This window comes from Colius striatus, chromosome 2 (genome assembly GCF_028858725.1).
Source record: "Colius striatus isolate bColStr4 chromosome 2, bColStr4.1.hap1, whole genome shotgun sequence".
Taxonomy (NCBI): domain Eukaryota; kingdom Metazoa; phylum Chordata; class Aves; order Coliiformes; family Coliidae; genus Colius; species Colius striatus.
Window position 1 is genome coordinate 93,181,408 of NC_084760.1, and position 21,940 is coordinate 93,203,347.

Genomic DNA, 21,940 nt, shown 5'->3' on the forward strand with positions numbered 1-21,940 from the left:
CCGCCGTGGCCTCGCACGGCCCGGGCCCGTGAGGGGGGCGCGGGAGAGGAGGAAATCCCCCTCGCGCGCGCGGCGTGCCTTTTGTGTTTGTACACACGGCGCCGAGGGAGGGGGCGGTGCGCCGGGCGGGGCCGCGCCTTCCCTCCATTGTGCGCCATTGGCGGGCGGGCGGGCCCGGGGCGGGGTTGAGCGCAGGACCGGCCCTCCCGAGTCAGCCATCTTTCAATTGTGCTCCGAGCCGCCGCCGCCGCCAGCAGCAGCAGCAGCAGCAGCTCCGGCTCCTCCTCGCGCCCGCCCGCCCTCCCTTCCTCCCGCCCTCCCTCCCGCACGGCAGCCGCGCTCGCCCAGCGGACGGGGTAAGTCTGGCGCCGCGCCCGCCGCCCCCCGCGCCCCGCCGCCCCCCGGAGGCACCCCGCAACCCTCCCCCGACCTTCCCCACAAACTTTTGAGGGGTTGGGGAGGCGGCAGTAGCTCGGGTTCCCCTTCTCCGCGCCGCCTTCCCGGCGCAGCCGGAGCGGCTCCCTCCGCCGGCACCCCCCGGCCCCGCTTCGTGCCGTCGTTGTCCCCCTCTGCTCCCCTCGCCCCCGCTCCAGACCCCCTCCAGCAGCCTCCCCAGCCCTTTAGCTGCCTCCTCAGCCCGACATCCCCCGGATCGGGGCAGAGAAGCGGCCGCAAAGAGGAGCCGCTCGCCAGCCCAGGGTAACTCTCTTGCCTTCCTTCCCCTACTCCCCACAGTTGTTGCTCAGCTTCACCATCTTGTCTCTTTTCTCTGGTCACCGACCATATTTTTTTTCCTATTGCATAAAAAACAATAAAAAGGGAAAGAAATTCGCCGAAGGAACGACCCAAATGCAACGCAATTTTTTGGTTTTCGAGTGCAAACTTTTCCGCTACCTCCCCCTTCATCTGCACCCACATGGTTTGGAGTTCCTTGCGATTTTTTTGGCGTTATTTTTTGCAATTTATTTTTTCCTCCTTTGCAAAAGGACTAGGGCTGCATTTCGTGATTGTTTCCATTTTGTTCTGGGTCTGGGAGATGAGTTTGCCTGTGAGAGGCGCTTGGGAGCGAGGCAGCTTTGGGGAAGCAGTTATACAGAAAGACGGCACCCAAAAAACAACCCACCCCCCCTCAAAAAAAAAAAGTTTGTAGCTTCCTCGCACTTTTTTCCGGACCCTTTCCTTTTTGCACGATAAATGCTGGTTTGCCTGCGGTTGCCGGCGGGTCGGGGAGCGCAAGCGGGCGGCGGGCAGGCCCGGGCTGTTCGGCGGAGGGCCGGCGGGGGCTGCTTCTCCGCTTTCACCCCGTCCGCGGTTTCGGAGGAGGTTTTCGGCGGGTGGAAGCGGGGGGTGGGGTGCCAGCCCCCCGGCTGTTTGCCGGGCGGTATTTGCAAACACTTGGCAGGTGACGGGCGGCCGGCGAGGGGAGGCGACAGCCGCCTCTCCGCGCCTGCTGGCGGGCGGCTCGCTCGGCTCCAGCCGCCGCCGCCTCGTTATTGAATTCCTGGGCGAAAAAACCTGTATTTTAATATTCCGCGATCGGCAGTCGTTCAATTTCTATTTTTATCTCGTTATTTATTTATTTTACTCGTTGGCGGTTGGAGGCGTTCGGCGGCCGCGGGCTCCGAGGCTAACGGCTCGCCCCGCCGTTCAACGGCCGCGGGTAGGGGCGCCGCGCGCGGGGCGGGTGCGAGGTGGGCGCTCGCCCGCGGAGGGGGCAGGTGTCGTCGGGGGCGTCTGCTGAGCGGGACAGCCGGTGTATCGTCTCGTGTGTGTCCCCCCCCACATTCCCCCCTCCTCGGCAGGTGTAAGGCAGCGACGTCGGCAGGAGCATGGCCCGTACCAAGCAGACGGCCCGCAAGTCCACCGGCGGCAAGGCGCCCCGCAAGCAGCTCGCCACCAAAGCCGCCCGCAAGAGCGCGCCCTCTACTGGCGGGGTGAAGAAGCCGCACCGCTACAGGTACGCAGCGCCGCACAGAGGCGGTGCCGTGCCGGCACCGGGCGGACCCCCCCCCCCCCCCCCCCCAACCTCCACCGCCATCCCGGGGGGGGGGGGGGGGGGGGGGCGGAGCACCCGGGAAAGGGGGGAAGCTTCACCCGCTCCCTCCGCGCCCGCCTGCTCCCCGGGGCCGCCCGCCGGCTCTGCTCTGCTCCACCACCGCGGCGGGACGTGGGTCTCTGCCTGCTGCAACCCCCCCCCTCCCCCAGAAATGCCCCGTGCAGGCTCTGACTCCATGTTTACCGTTACCCCTTTTCCGGCCGTTTGGGTACCGGCGACCCCAAAAATGAAATCGACGTCTCCCTCTGCGGTGAAGGCGGGTCTGCGATTTTATTATTTATCGTTTTTATTTTTTTTAACTGATAGTTATCGAAATGGTGCAGCAGGGCTGCGCCGCCGCCAAGTTTATTGTCACCGGCGTGCCTTAATTTACTCGTGGGGTCTGATCCGCCCGCGGCAGCGGTGGCCGTGCAGGGGAGGCCATTGGCCACGCGAGGGCGCCACACGTCCACGGATGCGCGGGGCCTCCCCGAATGGCCGTGCCTCGCCTGTCCCGAACCCAGCTTGTGCCACAGGCTAACGCTTCTCTTTTTTTCCTCGACGGCACGGAAGATGTTTTTTTTCATTCTTCTTTTGAGCGATCCCGTAATAACTGAGTTTTCCGGCCCTTGCACGGTCGTGCAGGGTTTTGAGAGGTTTTTGCAGGAGGATGGTTGTCTACAAACTCGCAGCAGTGGGCCGATTTGCCACGTCTGCACAGAGATGCGTTAGTGTCCCTGTGCTGTCCACTTCTGCCTGAGGGGTCCCTGCTGGGGCCCACGGAATTTTGCAAGGATCGAGGGCGAGAAAACATAAATCTGGTTTTGTGTTGTAAACACTGGCATTCCTCCAGCAAGACCAAAACTTGTATAGTGACTGTTTTAGAGGGTGAACCCATCTTTTTTAAGGTGATGTGGAATATGTTTTGAATACTAATTACTATTCTTCTTTCCGTAATTATTTAATGTTGAAAGGCCGGGTACTGTGGCTCTCCGTGAAATCAGGCGCTATCAAAAGTCCACCGAACTTCTGATCCGCAAGCTTCCCTTCCAGCGCCTGGTGCGTGAAATTGCTCAGGACTTCAAAACAGATCTGCGCTTCCAGAGCGCTGCCATCGGTGCTTTGCAGGTGAGCCTTTCCCCGCAGGGAGCACCCTGTCTGGCTGGCGCTCGGGGAGGGACTCGAGGGGAAGGCCGTCCTTCAGGGGTCGGCACTGTCACAGTGACACACACACAGACATACATACATACACACTCCCCAGTAGCCCCCCAAAACCTGGAGACTTGAGGGTATGTGGAAGATCCCGCCTCCTGCCCTCATTGGCCAGACTGTTTCCAGGGTTAGCCCTAGCTCTGCCTGATTGGTGTGCTGCTGCAGGGGGTGTCACCTCCCCCGGCGGGGGGGAAGGCTGGTATAGGGGGGATGGAGCTCTCAGCCTTCCCTTGCTCAGAGTGAGAGCTTGTTCTGGCCTGTCCGAATGGAGATCTTGGTGTCCTCAAATGCTGTTTAAAGGAAGATGGCTTGATAAGCCACACCTAAATGCCATTAGGGAAATAAGTGTTTTTATGTGATGTAGTTCATAGAATCATGGAGTGGTAGGGGTTGGAAGGGACCTTTAGAGATCATCTTGTCCAACCAACCTGCAGAAGCAGGTCTACTTAGTTGATGCTAAACACATTTTTAAATATATTAAATAACTTATTTAGAGTATATTTAAGGTAAAATATCAATTACTGTTTCAGACCCAACTTCATAAGTTAGGTGCCCCTTGAGACTCTTATCGTGAGAACATTTCCCTCTTGCGATAGAACGACATTCCTGATTAAAGACAGGTCTTTGCTGCTCTTTTAGCTGTTGAAAGATTCCAGAACCTGTCTGTAGTTGTAGAATATCTGATCTACAGGCAAAATGGTCTTTCTTGTTAATGACTTCCCCTTGACATTGACCAAGACATATGCTGTGAGATCCTATGAACTTGAGCATGTTTAGCTTCAAAAGATGTCTGTGTGCATTTGTCAAGTTGCTGCTTTTGCTTTTAGGTGTTGTTCTTAAATCAGCTCTTAAATCGTGAGGTTTACCTATGTGTCTTCTTATCAGGAACTGATTATTACAAATTTTAATTTTCAGAAGGCTGATTTGAACACTCCTGGTTTTGCATTAAGGACTTGTTGGTGCAGAACTTATTCACATGCTATTCCTAACACTCACTGCTTGCATGTTTGCAGAAAACCTCAACTTTTAACCCCTTTATTACCATGTTGTTTGTGCTAATGTAGCTTGTTTGGAGAAGTGACTTAACTTTTCATCTAGTGACTTAGCAAAACTGTTTTAGGAGTACCCACAGTGATATCCTGCTGCATTATGAAATGAGTTACTAATACTACAGTCCTTGTCTACTGTAGTCAATATTTTTCTTTCTCCATATTCAATAATCTATATTTTTAAACAGGAACTTTGAGCCTAGTAACCTGATTTTTGCAGCTCCTGATAGTGAAATGGTTCATACAAGCTGTTCTCTTGCATAGAAAGTGACACCTCAACCTTCTTCCTCTAAGTGAGCCCCATCATTCCTGCCTTCTCTTTTGAGCTGTGTGCTGTGTCCTGATCTCTGTACTGGCTGGCCTGGTGCCTTCATACTGAGGTGCTTCCTGGGAGACTGTTAGGTGCTAGAATTCTGCATTAACTTGAAAATTGTTGTGCTGGGCTTAATAGCAGAGAATCACAGAATGGTAGGGGTTGGAAAGGACCTCTAGAAATCATCCAGTCCAACCCTCTGCTAAAGCAGGTTCACCTACGTCAGGTCACACAGGGACAAGTCCAGATGGGTCTGAAAACCTGCAGAGGAGACTCCACACCCTCCCTGGACAGCCTGTGCCCTCATTCTCACAGGAAAGAATTTTTTCCTTATGTTCATATGAAACTTCCTGTGTTCCGATTTGTGCCCATTACCTCTTGTCCTGTCACTGAGCGTTACAGAAAAAAGACTGTTCTCAATCTCTTGACATCTACCCGTTAGGTATTTCAAAGTGTTGATCCCCCATAATCTTCAGGCTAAACAGCTCCAGGTCTTGTAACCTTTGCTTGTAAGAGAGGTGTTCCAGTCCTCTCATCTTTGTAGCTCTTTGTAGCAGCTAACTTAATGTAAACATCTGTTGAACCAGAATCCTGCCTGCAGTTGTTGAGTAATAGGGAGTAAGTATGCTGTGGTTTTCCCAGGAAGGGACTTATCCTTTGTGCTCCTAAGTGCTGACCCTATGATTTTCACCTGTGTGAGCTGAGAGTCTTCAGTGATAGTGGGGTGGTCTGCTCTGTGCCCCAAATACACAGGAGGTACTTACGCAGGAAGAATCTGTAGGAATAGGACAAGCATCTAATGGTAATTCTCCAACTGGTGTTCCTGTTTTGGGTGTCTCAAGGAGTTCCTGAGCTAAAGGAGTTGTTCTCTTGTTTTAATAAGTCTCAATATTTATTTTTGTTCTGCTAATTTTCGACTTTTGATTTAAGACAGTATCCTGTGGCAAAGACCTGTGTGCCAGAGCTGTGTGTCACAAGGAATACCTGCTCTTCTTTTCTGTAGCAGCTTGCCAGTGTCACCTGATGCTCCATAGCTCTTACTCTGGAAGAGGCAGCAGCCAAGTTGCTCAAATAGTGCAGCCCAGCCTTTAAAAAGAGAAGTCCCTAAACAAACTATCCCTTTTGATAAGATAGAACTCCTTGTCTTGTGAGAGTCCCATCAAAATACTGGTTCAATTGTGTTCTGGAGGACCTCTTCACCAAATAGCAGTAACATGTAACTTTGGCATACTTTATTATCTGTTGGTTTATAAGAAAATGAAGGGGTTTATTTTTTTTAGAATCTAAAGCTTTGGATGCTAAAGATAAAAGCTTGAAGTTCATGTCTTGTTACATTGTACTTTGAATAGTTGTTATTTTTTTCCTGGTGTTCAGTGGGTGAAAGTGTTCTTAACTCTTTTCTTCTACACTAGGAGGCAAGTGAAGCCTACTTGGTTGGCCTGTTTGAAGATACCAACCTGTGTGCTATCCATGCCAAACGTGTCACAATCATGCCAAAAGATATCCAGCTAGCACGCCGCATACGTGGAGAGCGTGCCTAAACTTCACCGTGATGGGTTTGTCATTCTCGAAGCAAAATCTTCTTCCTGTTATTGGTAGTAATGAACGTTAGATATTTTTTCCATGGGGTTAAAAGGTACCTAAGTCTATGGTTGCAAATGGAAAAATAGGGGACAGAATTGGGTATTGGCAATTTTTTTTTCCATTTTCATTTCTGTGTGGATTTTTAAGATAAACGAAGGGACATAAAACATCAAATGTGGTCAAAAAAAAAGTTTCAGTGAACAAGTTTCAACAATTCAACTTTATAAAAAAAAAAAGATAATAAACCTGTCAAATTTTTCTGGACAATGCCAGCATTTGGATTTTTTTAAAACAAGTAAATTTCTTATCAATGGCAACTAAATGGTGTTTGTAGCATTTTTATCATACAGTAGATTCCATCCATTCACTATACTTTTCTAACTGAGTTGTCCTACATGCAAGTACATGTTTTTAATGTTGTCTGTCTTCTGTGCTGTTCCTGTAAGTTTGCTATTAAAATACATTAAATGATGCCTGCTTTTAGTCTTGATTTTTAAATATTACATGTGGGTTATATTTGATTTAAAAAATAATCATCCTTCACTTTTACTCTTCAATATGTGACCTAAATACTTAGAGCAGATCTAGGAAACACTGGAGATACTACCTGGGCTGAGTAGTGTATATGTGAGGGATTTTTTTAAAGAGTCTAAAATGTCTGTCTGCTCCACATGATAGCAAATTTGGTAAGTGTATTACCAGGTGGAGTTTGGAGCTGAACTGAGCTCTTGAAGCTACCCTGTTAAGAAGAGGGTTTCGGGTTTTTTTTCTGTTTAGAGTCCTTTCATATTTGACTTAATAATGAATTTGGGAGCATTTCTGATTTTGATGGTTTATCAGTGTGGTATAAATAGTAGGGTGTGGTGGTTGGGTTGGGATTTTTTTCTGTGTTTTGAGGTGGGGGTTTTTTTGTGGGTTTTTGTTTCTCTTTTTAAACCCTTTTGCACTCTGTTACCTTGTTTCTCAATTTGTAGGTGTTCACTTTTTGGTTCACTACCTTTCTGTTCCAGTCACGCCCTCCAGCATGTTTGAGAGCTTAGTCCAGGTGTGATTGAGTTTCAGTTTGTATACTCCAGTGAGACACTTTTGTACCATTTTTTCTTAGTTACAATACTTCACAAAAGCACTACTTAGACAGGAGCACACATTTGAAATGTACTAGTTTTTTTAATCCACTGCCCTCCACCAATTGCTGATGGATCCTGTGAAGAAATTTGCTGCAGAAATTATGTTCTTTAAAAACTGAGGTTTAATTTTTCAGCTGAAACTTGTGTAAGGATTCTGTTGGACCAGTCTGGAAATGAGTGATGTGATGTACTCTAGCAGATAATTACATGAGTTACATAGAAGAAAATATGTAAGCAGTGAAACAGATTTCACCTCTATGCTAAGACCCCTTCAGAGCTTATTGCCTGCTTGCTTTCTTTGAACTTCTTTCAAGAGGTTCTGAGTGAGCTCTAAACATCAGTGACTTTGAAGATTTCCAAAGAGGATTAATAGAGATGTATTATCTGCATTGGTATCTTGAACAGAGCACCAAAAGTTACGGAATAAATCACATTATTCACAACTTGTTCAGCTCCAGTAATAAGTGAGGTCTGCCAGGGCTGTGCAAAGTCTGGAAATGGAGTAGCGTGTCAGAGAAAACTAATGCTAGACAAAACGTGATCACATCCTTCTGATGCCAAGCAGTTCATAGCTATCAACTAAAAGTTAAGGAAGATTTGTCTTGGAGCATCCAGATCAACAAAAGTATAAAAGGTGAGCAACTGAGACTTTACTGATTGAAGCTGTCACTTCTATCTACTTGCTATAAATGCATCTCAACACTATTAACTACTTGTTTTGTCCTGTACTTCAGAATTCTGTTTCATGAGTCAGTCAACAATGCTGCAACCACTACACAAAGAGGTAATTAGGCTGACGTTTTTTTGTAACATGGAATTGAAGTATTGATAAGCAACTTAATTAGGGGTTTTTTTTCTTTCTTAGATTTATTAGAATACCAAATCTAGAGGTTTTGGTACTCCAGATGACATACCAAGTTCTTTCTCCTAAAAAAGAGAATTGGTGTGAGGAACATACCAGTTTAATGGATAGTGCAGTTAAACTGTTCCAAGGCAGAAGAATTCCCAATGGAAGATGAAGGGGTCAGGAATCTGTGCAGTTGGCAACATTTAAGTGTGCAGCACTGTGTCTGTAGCTTAGGGATAAAGTGTTGGCTATCTCGGTTGTGGTCCTTGAAATGCCGTGTGAATCCTCTTAGTGATCCTCTTAGTCCATGTTTGTATTGACATCAAACACTCGTTTGTTTTTTCTTGAAGAATCTTAAGGTACCATCTCTCTGCCCCTCATTTGTTTTTTTTCAAATGTGATGGATTTTCATTCTTCAGACTTATCCTTTGTTTTGCTGAATGATTTACTTGAATCTCTAGCTTTCTCACCCCGCTGCCCTATCTTTTTGTTTTTCCTGTCCAGCAGCATGAAAATAAGAACAATTAAATGATCAGCTTTTGTTAGGAACTGCTTTTTTAAAATTACCAGAATGGTCTGGTGTCAGTCTAATTTTGGATGGATTTTCTAGCTGATGCAGTCTAATGTTAATGGTGGAATGGGTGTACAAAAGGTGACATTGCTTTTAAAAAAAATGTATGCCTAAAGTGTAGTTATTTGGGGTTATATATTTTTTTTTTTTTCCAGCAGGTTTTTTGTGTTATGTGTATTGTTGCCATAACTCATACAGAGCTGACAGCTCATTGCACCTGGAAAACAGGCTCTGCAATAGAGAAAGAGCAAAACAAACAGGTGGAGATTGGTGTTAATACAAAAGCTTCAGAGAGGGAGGAGGAGGAACAAGACCCTCTGCAGTTCCTGTTTAATCAGTTTTTTTCCTTGTGTAGTAGCATTACTACAAAAAATATTTCTGGGAAGTGGTAGAGGGATGGGATGACTACACAGCACTGTAACCCCACAGTTAGGGCATAGATGGATTGTTCAAAAAGGTAGGATACAGTATGTTACTTGAGTAAAGATCTAAACTGGTGATGATGTGATGCTGGTGCTCCCTTCCTTTGATCACTTCAGGATTACAGGTTCCTACTTCCTGGGATGAGGAAGGGGGGGACAAAATAGTTCTGATCCAGTTACATGCAGTGGTATGGTTTCAAAGTAGCCAAATAACTGTGTTTTGACAAATGCAGTTTCCTCACTTCACACATTGCCACGTGTCTGTCATGCTGTTTGGAGTGAGCAATAGCTTGCTGGAGGCCCTGTTAGCTGTCTGCATATGCAGGTTTGGACACCAGCTAAAAACAAAATCGGCCTATAGCCCAAAGTTGGCAGGTGTTTACCAAACAGGTATTGCAGCTTGTTTCCTTGCTGTCCTGGGCTGCTTCCTCTGGAGCTGACAGGTGGGGAAATGAGTCACAGGGTGAGTTAGCTGACCTACAGGATGGTAATCCACCATTTAACTACTCTGGGATGTCCTAAATGCCTTATTGATAAAACAAGAGCTGATACTCTCAGAACTGTATATTGCTGCTTGTTGAGTGAGATTGTTTTTGAGGAAACTATTGACAAACAAATATTCATAGATTTAAAAATAACTTGAGGGTTTATTGGTTTCAACACTTTTCCTCAGCCGGTGTTGCAAGCACTGTTTTAAAGTCTTAGTAAGATTCTTGGCGTCTACAATTGCCATATGTTGAAGAAATTGTAATCTTAATGTAAATTCCTACTAACTTGTGGTGTTTGGGATTTGTGGGGACGGGGAACAACATCAAGCTTGAATGGGGGCTAATTCAGCAGTGACAAAGAGAAATCTTCTCGAGTCACACGTGCTGAATTCTCTGCAAAAAGAAAGAGTTTACAAGCGAGAGAGACGTACTACTGATTTAACACATTCTGTGTAAGAAATGACTTCAGGTTCCTCTTTCACATCTGAAAAAAAACCAAAGTAGTCTGAACTTCAGTTCCTAAAATAGTGTACCTCTTTTTCCTCATAGCAATTCTGCTATTTCCTGGGCAATTCAGTTGCAAATGATATTTTTAATACTGGAAACAAGTTGTGGTCATGCGCACATCCTTCTGGGGAGGAGTTTATTGGGTGGAGGGATGAACGTGATGTGGCTCCTTACTTGTTATTGGCAAACATTTTCAAAGGTTGAGCATCTGTTGAAGACATATCGTTGCATGTATCTCCACACTTCAATTTCTAAATTATTTTGTGAAGTCCTTCATCTTCTAGATGTGATAACCTCTTTTATTGTTGGCAGCTGTATTTACTTGCTGTTTTCTCAAGAGTAAATACAAAACTTTATTTGTCTTAAGTCAGATACTTTGTATGAACAACACAAAAAGCTTGCTTTGCTTACCAGAGCTAAAAATTAGTGTATTGGAAAATGACTTCAGACAAGATCAGTCTCACTCACGTGGTTATATCAAATTCAACTGGTAGTTCTTGAGAGGTTAACTAACATGGAGCTTGAACCCAGCATTTCAGATTTTGTTTAGCTGTACTGATGTTTAAGTGATGCATTTCTGAGCTATATTCATCCAGCTTTTTATTCCATCTGACAGTAACATCAGGTGATGCTGCCGTACAAATTTGTTAATGCCTGCTCTGTAACAGGTTGTAGTGCCTTCTTGAAATAGTACTGCCAGCTTGTTCAGAAAGGGGAGGAAGTGCAACTGTTTTGTTAAAATAAGTGCTCACAGTCTTATATGCTGAGGAATTATTTGGGATGCATTTTGTAATTTAGGATTGCTGCCCCAGGACAGGTGTTCTTGCCCGCTCATTCCATGGAGTATTGTGACCATCTAGTGATTTGAATTAACTTTTTCATGCAATTGAAACCTGCATGTCATTCATACATCCTGTGCCACTCTATTTGGTCAGTTAGCCAAATAGTTTGACTCAACATATCTGCTTGATCTGAAATGACAACAGGCAGGAGAGTAGGACTGTCATTTCCCCAGCAGTTTAGGTTCAGTTTCACAAGATACTTAATCCAAACTTATGCCTGAGCTGCCATTCTAATACTGGCTTTTCCTGCCACAGTTGCCTCTCTTGAGTCTCCATGATGGGTTACTTCAGTTTATCTTCTGGAGCTTAATTTTAAATTCAAGGTTTAATGAAGTGCAGGCAGCGTTCAGATCAAAGATGTTGATTGCGTTGCTTCCTGCAGTTTTGTTTCTTATTGTTCACAAACACATGTTCAACTTTTCTTGGTCTTCATAATGAGTGAGGAGTTAAAAACACTTTTCATGTAACTTGCCTTCAAAGGCTTGAATTCAGCAAAGAAATTCTAGTGTCAGGAAAGGTTTTTTCCTGTTCCAGATCACCCTGTTGATACTAGGGAGCTGTCTCAGCTTTTACTTCTATATTACTCCTGTCACCAGGTATGTGGTGGGTCATCCTCATTGAAGAGACTTCTTTGCACTGAGTGGATGTTGCAGACTTATGACAGGTTTGCCTACAGACAGACAAGTATTTTGCTGAACAAAAAGCCAGCGATTTATGTGTTTGATTTTCTTAAATAGAGGATGCTTTTTAAAAATCTTCCAGCCTGGATAATACCATGTCAAAAAAACCCCTAGCTTAGTGTGTGAAAAACACTACATCTATCAATTGTAGAATTAAAAAGGGACTGTTAGGACTGCATAGGCTGATCTGCTACTGAATTTCATCAGATGGTGCCTAATCCAGTTCATATTGTCTTCCTGAATTTAAAACATACGATGCTTAGCAGTGCATGTAGCAGAGGTTAAGGACTTGCTATGAAGAACTGTGTACACACCAAAAACATCACTGGGGAATGTGAAGGGACTCCGTGGTTTCTGTTTGGGAAGCTACAGTCATATCCTTTATAAAGGCAAGAAATAGATCTCAAAACCCTCCCCCTCCAAAATGTAAGAGTTTGTTACTTGTTACATATACTTAAAGTGTATCACTCTGCTATCTGCAGGAGAAGAAAGTAAGTTGGGCTAGAAGAGTTCTCATGTGTGGCCAGGTATCTTCAGATGAGATGAGTCAGTGACATTTCTGGGGCTATGAAGGGACAAGCAGGATCAAAGAGGGACATACATGTAAGGATGAGCCTCTTCTCTCATCCTTGTAGCTGATTTTCTCCCTTCTCACTGGATGAAAGTTATGACCTGTTTCACAGGAACTTCCTGCATAGGAAGTTAGTTTCTGGGTGTTGTCCCAGAAGCAACTGTTATCTGTTTGTTTTTTCTTCTGATTCATACCACATTTTCCCATCTTCCTGGCCTATGCATATTTAATAAAATACAAAAATAATAATAATGAAATAGTAAAAATACCACCCCTACCACCAGCAAACCTGATCCTTTTAGAAGTACCAGCTTTTCTTTATCCAAGAATTTTCTGTGTATTCCTGGAAGTGATGGAATGCTTCTGAACAAAGGGGGGGAAGGACAGCGTGGATTGTAGCTGCATTGAGGGGCTTTTGTTTGCCTCCTGCCTGTCATCCCTGAGACTATAACCTGTTACCATGAGCACAACTAGAGAAACAGACAATAAATGATTTATTTAAAATTAAGAATGTTGTCTAGTTGTGACAAATGGCTGCAAAATGCTGAGGAGTGCTTTAGCTTGCAGCGGGACTAGAGAGCAGCTTTCTGCTTTCTTCCTCGATGGTGATGCTTACTGTCCCTTGCAGTAACACCGGCGATCCAGACACTAGGGTGAAATACCACAAAACAGGAGGTTGGGGTCAAGGGCAAGTACGGTTTGTGCTCTCCAAGTCAGTGTTGTAGTTGCTCTTGAGTGGAAAATGAGCCTAGATCTCTCCATCTCTCTTGATAACATATTTGTAAGCTTATATATAGTTCGTGGTTTGAGGCGGGTGCACATACTCTGTGCTGTATTGTTCCCTGCCAACAGCATCTTCCTCATTTCCTCATATAGACACGTCATTACACCCAGCAGGATCTCTAACAGTGGGAGTGCTTTATGTTACTAGAAGCTCCTGTGAAGTCAGGAAAAATTAAGGGGAAAAAAAAGCCTAGAAAAGAAAGACTCATCTCTATGGCTCTGGAAACCACTTGTGTCTCCCGACAGTGTTAGGACTGAACATTCTTGTCCTACCTTGGCAGGAGCCTATCCCTACCTCCTCACTGTATGAGGTTTGTGTTTATATATGTGCATGCTCTTTCGTTGAATTGTCTCAAGTAAGACCCAACTGGACAACATCTATTGCATCTCATGTCCTGGAGTGACTGCGAGCTGACAGGCTGAGATGACGTAGTAGTCACCAGCTGAGAGATACTCTGCTATTTCCCTATGTCCTGAAGGAGGAAGGCTGAAGAAACGGTATTTACAGTCCTGATCAGGCCTCTCTAAATGCATCATTGCCTGGCAGCTGAGCCCCTGTCAAGCAGCCCATGAGTGGGAAGGCTGCCAGGTGAACACATGGGCATGGATGCCAGCCGTGAGGAGCATGAGCATGGCTTGTGGATGGCAGGATGGGCATCCCAGCTGGGTGCATCCCCAGGACTGGTTACCGCTGAGGAGCTCTGTGTCTGTACAGCTAAAGGCTGGAGTGACTTCAAACAGCCTCCGTGCCTGCTATTTGGGGCATGGGAGATTTGCCAGGCTGAGGCATGCATAGCCCTGAGACCTCAGGCTTCGGCTTAGCTGTGTAGCGGGTCTGGGGTTGGCAGCAGTGATGGAAGCTTCTGTGTGCTGGCTTGAGGATGTGCTTTGCCTGGAGGGGCTGTCTCCATGGGTGAGGGGATGATGGCTTTTTCTTTGTGTGTCCTTCCATCTGCACTTTACTGAGGACATAGGCCAGAGAACTGTGCAGAGGAGGGAGGGACATCTACCACAGATCCTGGGCCTGTGGGCAGGTGTACAGAGCACAGGGGTTGCCTGGCTGGTGCCATACTTAATCTCCCAGCAGAATGGAGTGAAAGCTGAGGCTTCACCAGCCAGATATGAGCAAGGGGGGAAGCCCAGGGTGTTGGTTTGAGGGATGCATACACTGTATCCCAGGAGACAGATGGTGCAGTTGAAGCTGGCTGCATCACCAGGGTGTGCTCCAAGCTGTGGTCAGTAGTGCCAGCTCTCATAGTAGTCCCTGAATGGATGTCAGGACATTGTGCCTTGCTGCTGACTTAACCTTTGACTGGGCCTGGTGGGAAGCTCAGGTGTTTCCTGAGACAGATAGTGCCAACCAAGGGAAAGCATTACATGATGTATGGACCTGCAATAGTTGTTGGCTCCCTTAAGCCCCACTCTTCACATTCACATGTACAAAAACCGAACACAAACATTTTTCTTTGCTATAGTTGTTGAGGAAGAGGGATTAATTTTCATTTAGTGAATTGAGAGTAGGTTTTCTTGGTGGTGCCAGCCCCATCCCCATGACAGAGGAGTCCTTCCTAACTTCCATTCCCTGGTACAGAAAATGTTTAAACTTGATGGATACTTATGCTTGTTTTAAAGTTACGGAGCTAGCTCTCCGACATAACTGTAAGCTCTGCTGTGCAGGTCAGACACAGTGAAGTTAAGAGATGTTTTCTGCCTGGTGTCAGCTTGAAGCCTCACAGACACTGAATCCCTCTAGAGAAGGGCACATCTGTTCAGGAATCTGATCTCATTTCTGCCTTATAGATTCTTCAACTAAATGGACCATTTGCTCTCATGAAAGTAATTGCTTTGAATGGTGGGGAGAAAAAAGAAGCCAAAGCCACAGACAATATCTAACCTCACTAGTGTTTATTCAATAAATTAGTAAGATAAACACTAATAGGGCAACATAGGAGTTCACAACAGTGCAGTTATCTATTTTTAAGATGTTGTGACTATTGCTAGCAGAGCACACCACACAGCAGCCGCTCTAAAAAAGCTGGCGACGAGTGCAGAGAGAGGATATAGTGCACCCACGAGCATCACGGAGCTGGGGTGTAACAGCTCCATAGAAACACATCTGTTCCCTGCCACACTGACAGGAGCTGCTCCGGTTCCACTGCTGCTGGCGGTGCTGAATTAATCCTCCTGGTCTCAGTTACCTGAGTCACAGCAGATCATGTAAAATACAATGCTGATACCTGGGTCAAGGGTGGGATGTTCCCACAGCACCTTGTTCCTTAAGCTGCTCTGACCTGCCTGTTGTGCAGGCAGCACACGTGCTCCCAGTATGGAAAACAGGGAGCTTGTATCCTCAAATACTATGAAACCTGGGTCACTCAGACTCAGTGTCAATATAGTTGGTATGGCATAATGACATTTTTGCTCTAAAGCTTTTTCTCTTCTGTGCTACATCTCCCTGCACTCTCTGCCACACCTGTAGCCTCCCTGCTTTCATGGTAAAACAGGAATTGTTCTGCACACCCTGTCTGAAAGGAGCAGCAGGTATATCTCTCCCCATGCACAGACTCCCTTGCCTCCCTCTCCTGCCACTGCATCCAGTCTGTTCCTGGCCTCTCCTGTGACAGGGAAGAAAGATCTAATTTCTGCAGCTACCATAGCTGCAGTGATTTGGATGGCTGAGGCCATAGCCTCTAAAGCTGGCAGCATCCTGCCCTCATAGTACCTGAGTCCCCTCACTTTGGCATGAGGTTGGGCAGATGCTTCTTTATATGCTGAAATAATAATATACATTATTTACTGTATTATAATAACTCTATTAATTATTGATAAATAATAGATTATGTAAGCAGGCAATAACAGTAAATATAGTAATATGAATAATAGCTGGTATTTAATTATATCTTCATGCATATGCAAATATATTATAACAATATGTTAATATTTAAGCATCTAAGGTTGGGCAGATGCTCTTTATGAACTTAAATAATGATATATTATTTATTATAAATATATTTAAGCATATTAAAAAGCAGCTCCTCAACCTCATGCCAAAGTCAGAGAGAGGAATCAAGTACTATGATGAAAGGCTGCTGCTAGCTTTGTATGTCACAGAATCACAGAACGGTAGAATCATAGAGTGGTAGGGGTTGGAAGGGACCTCTAAAGATCATCTAGGCCAACCCCCCTGCTAAAGCAGATCCACCTAGATCAGGTCACTCAGAAATGCATCAGGTGGGTTTGAAAACCTCCAGAGAAGGAGAGTCCATACCCTCCCTGGGCAGCCTGGGCCAGGGTTCCCTCATCTGAACAGGAAAGAGTTTTTTCCTTAGGTAGGACTTTTTGTGTTCCAGCTTTTGTCCAGTACCACTGGACACTACAGAAAAAAGTGTCACCCCACCCTCTTATCTCTGTATCTCTTACCTTTGTAACTTATCCCTTATCATAGATATCTATGTATGTATTTCATTTGTTTATGGGGGGGCTGGTAAAGGTAGGTTGCCTCAGGTTTACTTGTTAACGTTGATTTTTCTGATTTACTTTTTAAGAAGTGGCAAAAGTTAAGTGGATTCTTCAAAAAATGAGACATTTTAACAGATGTATGGCTGTTAAAATGCCAGCAACAAAACCATGGAGCTCGTGGCTTTTACCCTGGCCACAGCCACCAGGGGCCAGCCCAGGCCCTTTCGTTAGGGTGTATGATGTGCTGCTACTCTGCATCAGAACTCTGATTTTTCTCTCTCTGGTTTTTGTACTTGCTCTCTCTGGTCCCCTCATCACTTCCTCTTAGAGCAGCCTTTGCAGTTTTAAGGAAGATGCAAGACAGTCCTAACGCTGACCTCTTTCTTGGGTATCTTTCATTAGATACTAGAAGGCTTGTTTAGTTTCTTGAATGACCTGCCATCCTATTGAGATTCCAGCATGTGCAATGCAGAGCTACTTGGAGTCAAGGTGTATGCCTCGGATTCCAGCCTGCAGAGGTGCAAGGGAGATGAGGAACAGGGAACAGTTGTGGTCATTTAACCCTGGCTAGGTGCCAGGTGCCCACCAGGTCATTCTGCTATTCTTCCTCCTAAACTGGACAGAGAAATACAACAAAGGGCTTACGAGTCAAGATAAGGACAGGGAGATCGCTCAGCAATTACCACCATGGGCAAAACAGACTCAACTTGGGGAGAAATGGTTTGATTTATTAACAATCAAAACTGAGTAGGGAAAATGAGAAATAACAACTGCATCTTAAAACACTTCCCCCACCTCTTCCTTCTTCCTGAGTTTCTGCCTCCTCCCCACCAGCAGCACAGAGGGACGGGGAATGGGGGTTATAGTCAGTTCTTCACAGGTGGTCTTTTCCTCTGCTTCCTCTCAGGGAGGCACTTCTCACACTTCTTATTGTTTCAGTGTTAGGTCCCTCCCACAGGACAGAGTCATCCATGTCCTTCTCACGTGCTACAGTTCTTCACAAACTGCTCCAATATGGGTCTCATCCACAGGGGAAACAGCCCTTCAGGAACAAACTGCTCGAGCGTGGATTGCCCACAGGGTCACAAGTCCTGACAGCAAACCTAGTCCAGCATGGGCCTCCTTCAGGCATCCACCTGCTCCAGTGTGAGACCCTCCCTGGGCTGCAAATGGATCTCTGCTCTCCTGTGGCCTTCATGGAGTGCAGGGGCAGGGACCGCCTCACCATGCACCACTGACTGCAGGAGAGCCTCTGCTCAAGTGCCTGGGCACTTCCTCCCCCTCCTTCTCCACTGACCTTGGTGTCTGCGAAGATGATGTTGTCCCATTCTCACTCCGGTCTGCTGCTGCTGCAGCAGCTTAGCATCTGCACAGCACCTTCTTCCCCTTCTCAAGTACCTTAATCACAGAGGCATTTCCTCCTAATTGGCGCAGCCTGCAGCCGTGGTCAGTGGCAGGTCTCCCTTAGAGCCAGCTGGCACTGGCCCTATCAGATACAGGAGAAGCTTCCAGCAGCTCCTTTTTTAAAAAGCCACCCCTGTAGCTCCCCCCACTACCAAAACCTGGCCATAAAAGCCCACTACAACAGTAGAGCCAGTGGCAGACCAAGTGTCCCGTTTCAGCAGGCTCCTGGGGTGATTTGGTGTCCTGTGAAGGTATGATTTCTCCTCATGCCAGCAAAGGTTTTGCTGTGTGGCTGTGGTTTTTACTGCCAGATGGATGAAGATAGTACCAGAAGAACTAGCTGTTCATTCCTTTTCTGGCTTGAAGAAGATGTGTATCTATTCCCCAAGCTGCAGCTTGTGTGAGTAGATGTCATTGCTCTTTCTGGCTCTGTGTCCTTTTCAAGTGAACATGAGGGGAAGTTTAAGCTATTAAACTTGCACAAAGGGTCTTTGTCATGTGAAAAATGCTATTAATTGGTAGGAGAAGTGTTTTAGTTGTGGACTAAACCAGAGAAGTACACCACCAAGCTAAAATGACCTTCTCAATACTTGACCAGCAGAAGAGCCTTGTCCCCAGCCAGCCTGGCTAAGGTGGTACCAGTGAAGCCCAGAGATCACCCTCCATGTGTGGTCACAGCCATGAGGTCCAGCTGAACCTGGTCCTGCCCAGTTCTTGCCTTGCTGCGAGCATGTCTGCAGTCAATTTTGCCCCAGAGCTCTGAAGTCACAGTAGATGGTCCCCTTACACCCACCCTCTTGCCAAGGACCTGAGTGATGGCTGCTGCTATGGGACAGCTGAGAGAACAAGACTGTGGAGGTCTCACACCTGCAGCTACTAGAGGTGACACAGGTGAGCCCACCTCTGGCTTGCACAGCATCAAAACATCACCTGTGGGCTACTGGGAAATACTGTAGGAGGGAGGGATGATGCAGCCTGTGTTTGTGATTCCTAAGCTCTGAAGTCCTGTTCTACATCAGTGTTTCTCCACTCATCTTGATATTTCTCTCCCCCTTACATCCAGACTGCTCTTCTTCCTGACAGCAGCTTAGGCTCTGCCAGAAGGGAGGAATATTGGGCATGGTCTGGAGCTTGCTTTTAAGCAAGGTAAACAGGGAGCAAAGTCCACAGTAAGCCCTTTGGCCATGCAGCACTGCCTTTATTTAACACCACGGTGCTACTGTCATCATCAGGATGTAGCCTGGCACTAATTGTTTTTTTAGTTGGTTTAATTATGGTACGTTGATCCCAAGTAATACCAGTAATGCAAAGACTCACACAGTACTTGTTGCTACAGGCTGTAGGTTCTGGGAGCTGCTGGACCAAGGTGCCTGTTCTGACCACAACCAGCCAGAAGTACTGAGGGCCTTTGGAACACCCTAAGGACTGGGAGAGCTCAGTTGCCACTTGTGGTCTCAGGCAAAATAGACAATGCTACTCAACTTGGGGAAGAAAATTGAACTTAATTTAATCCACCACCAACCAAAAACATAAAACCCCAAACCATAACAAAGAGAAAACAACAGAGTGGTACAATGATGAAGAGTACAACTAGCCCTTTAAGACCACCTTCTCCACACTCTTCCCCTCTTCCTGGGCTCAGACCCCTGATCCTGGTGTCTTTGCTTCCTCCCCTCATGAATGGTTCATAGAGGCAAGGAATGGGGGTTTCAGTCAGTCTTTTCCTGATGGCTCCTGCCATTTGTCTCTCTTCAGGGCAGATGAGCTTCTTGCTGATCCTCCTTGCTCCAGCGTAGGGTCCCTCACAAGTTGGGCAGCCCTGCATGGGCAGCTCTGACATATGTTCATCCTGAGGGCTGCAGCTCCTCTCCCCTCCTGTGTGGGTCTCTGCGGCCCACAGGCTCTCCAGTACGGCCTGGGCCATGGCCGCCTCCTCACACAGTCACCTGCCCATCTGGGCTCACTCACACAGAGCTGCTGGTGGCTCTCAGTGCTGCCACTGCTCTCCATGGGTTGCAGGGGCACAGCCTGCATTCTCACCATGGCTTGCAGAGGGGTCTTTGGTCTGGTGCTCCTCCTTCCTTCCTCCTTCTCTGACTGTGGGGTCCAGATAGTTACCTCCGTCTTGTACCATCTCTTCTGGCTCAGATTTCCTATCTTCAATAGTGATGGCAGAAGAGCCAGATTGGCCCAACTGGGCTGGAGGTGAGTCCAACTCAGAACTGGGGGATGTTTCAAGAACTGCTTACTGGGACCAGCACTGCAGCTCCTTCCCACTGTTACCAAGCAAAAAATGACTCCATGCAAACCTATGACAGTGCCAGATGTCAGCTCCTGAGTAAAGCTTAGTAAGATGCTGAGCTGTAGCTTTGGGGTGGCGGCAGCCAAAAGAAAATAAGCATCTACCCATCTGTACTTATACAATTCCACAGTTGTGATTCCTGCTACACAGGTGGAGGAAGAGTGTATTGGAGTGTATCAGACAAACCCATAACTAGGTACAGTAAACCACAGGGTGGAGCAGAAAGTGTGGTGGAGACACAAATAAGTGGAAGATGAGGACTAGGGAAGGAGCTGCCCTGAGATGCACTCAGGAGTGGGGAGACAGGCACCTCAACTCTGGATCAGGATTTCCCTTCCTGATTTTCTCCCGAGAATTACTTTCTCAACAGCTTTGGGCAAGTTACATCACATCTGGACTTCCCTTTTCTCTCCTAAGAACAAAGTTGCTGCTTTTATGCCTTTGCAGCGATACTAAGAGGACAGTTACTGTTTGCAACATGCTCCAAAGAGCAACCGACCACTATGTGAGTTTCACCCTGGACATAAGGGGTTTAGCTCCTGAAATGCACTCTCCTCCTATTATAGGTCCTGTGAAAGCTGGAATAGATGGTCCAGCATTGGCAGAGCATGGATTCAGGTAGGACCAGAGAGTAAGTGTCTCCCAAGCATCTCAGAGAGGAGCATGCTCATGATGATGGAAATCTGCTTTCAGTAAAGTCACTGAACTCCCTGCTACTATAAATGCTAGCCTAGATGTTAATAATGATGTTATTGCATTGCTGAACACATTCAAATAGCTGGAAATACACTTACTGTATTTAAAGGCAGCTAAATAAGCATGTTTTATTTAATGAAGTGTCATAATGCTCTTTTGGCACTAGACCTGTCCTCGATGTCACTTGTGTTGGTTCCTGCGTCTCTCTTGGGTACAGAGCTGTGCAGTGCCAATGTCAGAAACTGAAATATTCCTTTTGATGAGGAACCACCAGCTGGGGCTTTTGGCTCCAATTTAAAGCTGCAGTCAGCCAGTGATGGTTGAAGATTATGACATTGAAAATACATCTTTTAACTACAGTTAATTGATTCTCACAGGACATCAGCATGCAATAGACTATTCACTCTATTTGTCACTATGGTCTGCTAAAAGAGCTCAGCACTGCTGTCTACTACTGCATCTCTGCTGTGATCCCCGAATGTCCTTGTACCTTGGTGGTTCTAGGCTTTGATTTTGGAAGGCAGAGGCTTACCCCAGCAGAGACAGGCAGCAGCCACTCAGTTCTGCAGATGCCACTGGAGGGAAAATGCTGCCACATGGTTTTGGTTGTTCCTGTGCTGTACCCTGCATCTCCATATTTCTTACTGCTGCTTTCCTCTTCCTGCCCCACTGCAGTTCCATCTGGGAAGCCAAAGCCATGTGCATGTCTCCAGGCTATACATCAAAACTAGGTTTTCTGCGACCATGGCTCTGCAATAAACAAGGAGAGCATGTCCCCGCTTGACTGGTACATTAAGCAGATGCTCAGTGTATAGACCTCATTTCAGGCAAGCAGAAAAGAGAAGGAAGGAGAAGAAGATAATGTTCTCTCATCCCTAATAGTCAATGATGCCCTTGCAAACCTTCTGTTTGCAATGCGAGCCTGCAAATTCAGCTTTGACAGCTGTTCTTGAGCTACTGGCTTGATTGCAGGGATGCTACCTCCCAGGATATTTGAGTGTGTGTGAAGCTGACTCCAGCTGCAGAGATGGAAAGGGCTAAAAGGATG

At 46.4% G+C, this 21,940-nt stretch overlaps 1 protein-coding gene across 1 annotated transcript; it reads left to right on the plus strand.

Moving 5' to 3' along the window:
- The first annotated feature begins 267 nt into the window (after positions 1-267).
- On the plus strand, positions 268-6,664 carry LOC104557093 (histone H3.3A). The gene is made up of 4 exons (XM_061991522.1): positions 268-356; positions 1,803-1,957; positions 3,010-3,163; positions 6,022-6,664. Exons 2-4 carry the CDS (start codon positions 1,830-1,832, stop codon positions 6,148-6,150), a joined length of 411 nt encoding a protein of 136 aa, XP_061847506.1. The 5' UTR covers positions 268-356; positions 1,803-1,829; the 3' UTR covers positions 6,151-6,664.
- The last annotated feature ends 15,276 nt before the right edge of the window (positions 6,665-21,940 follow it).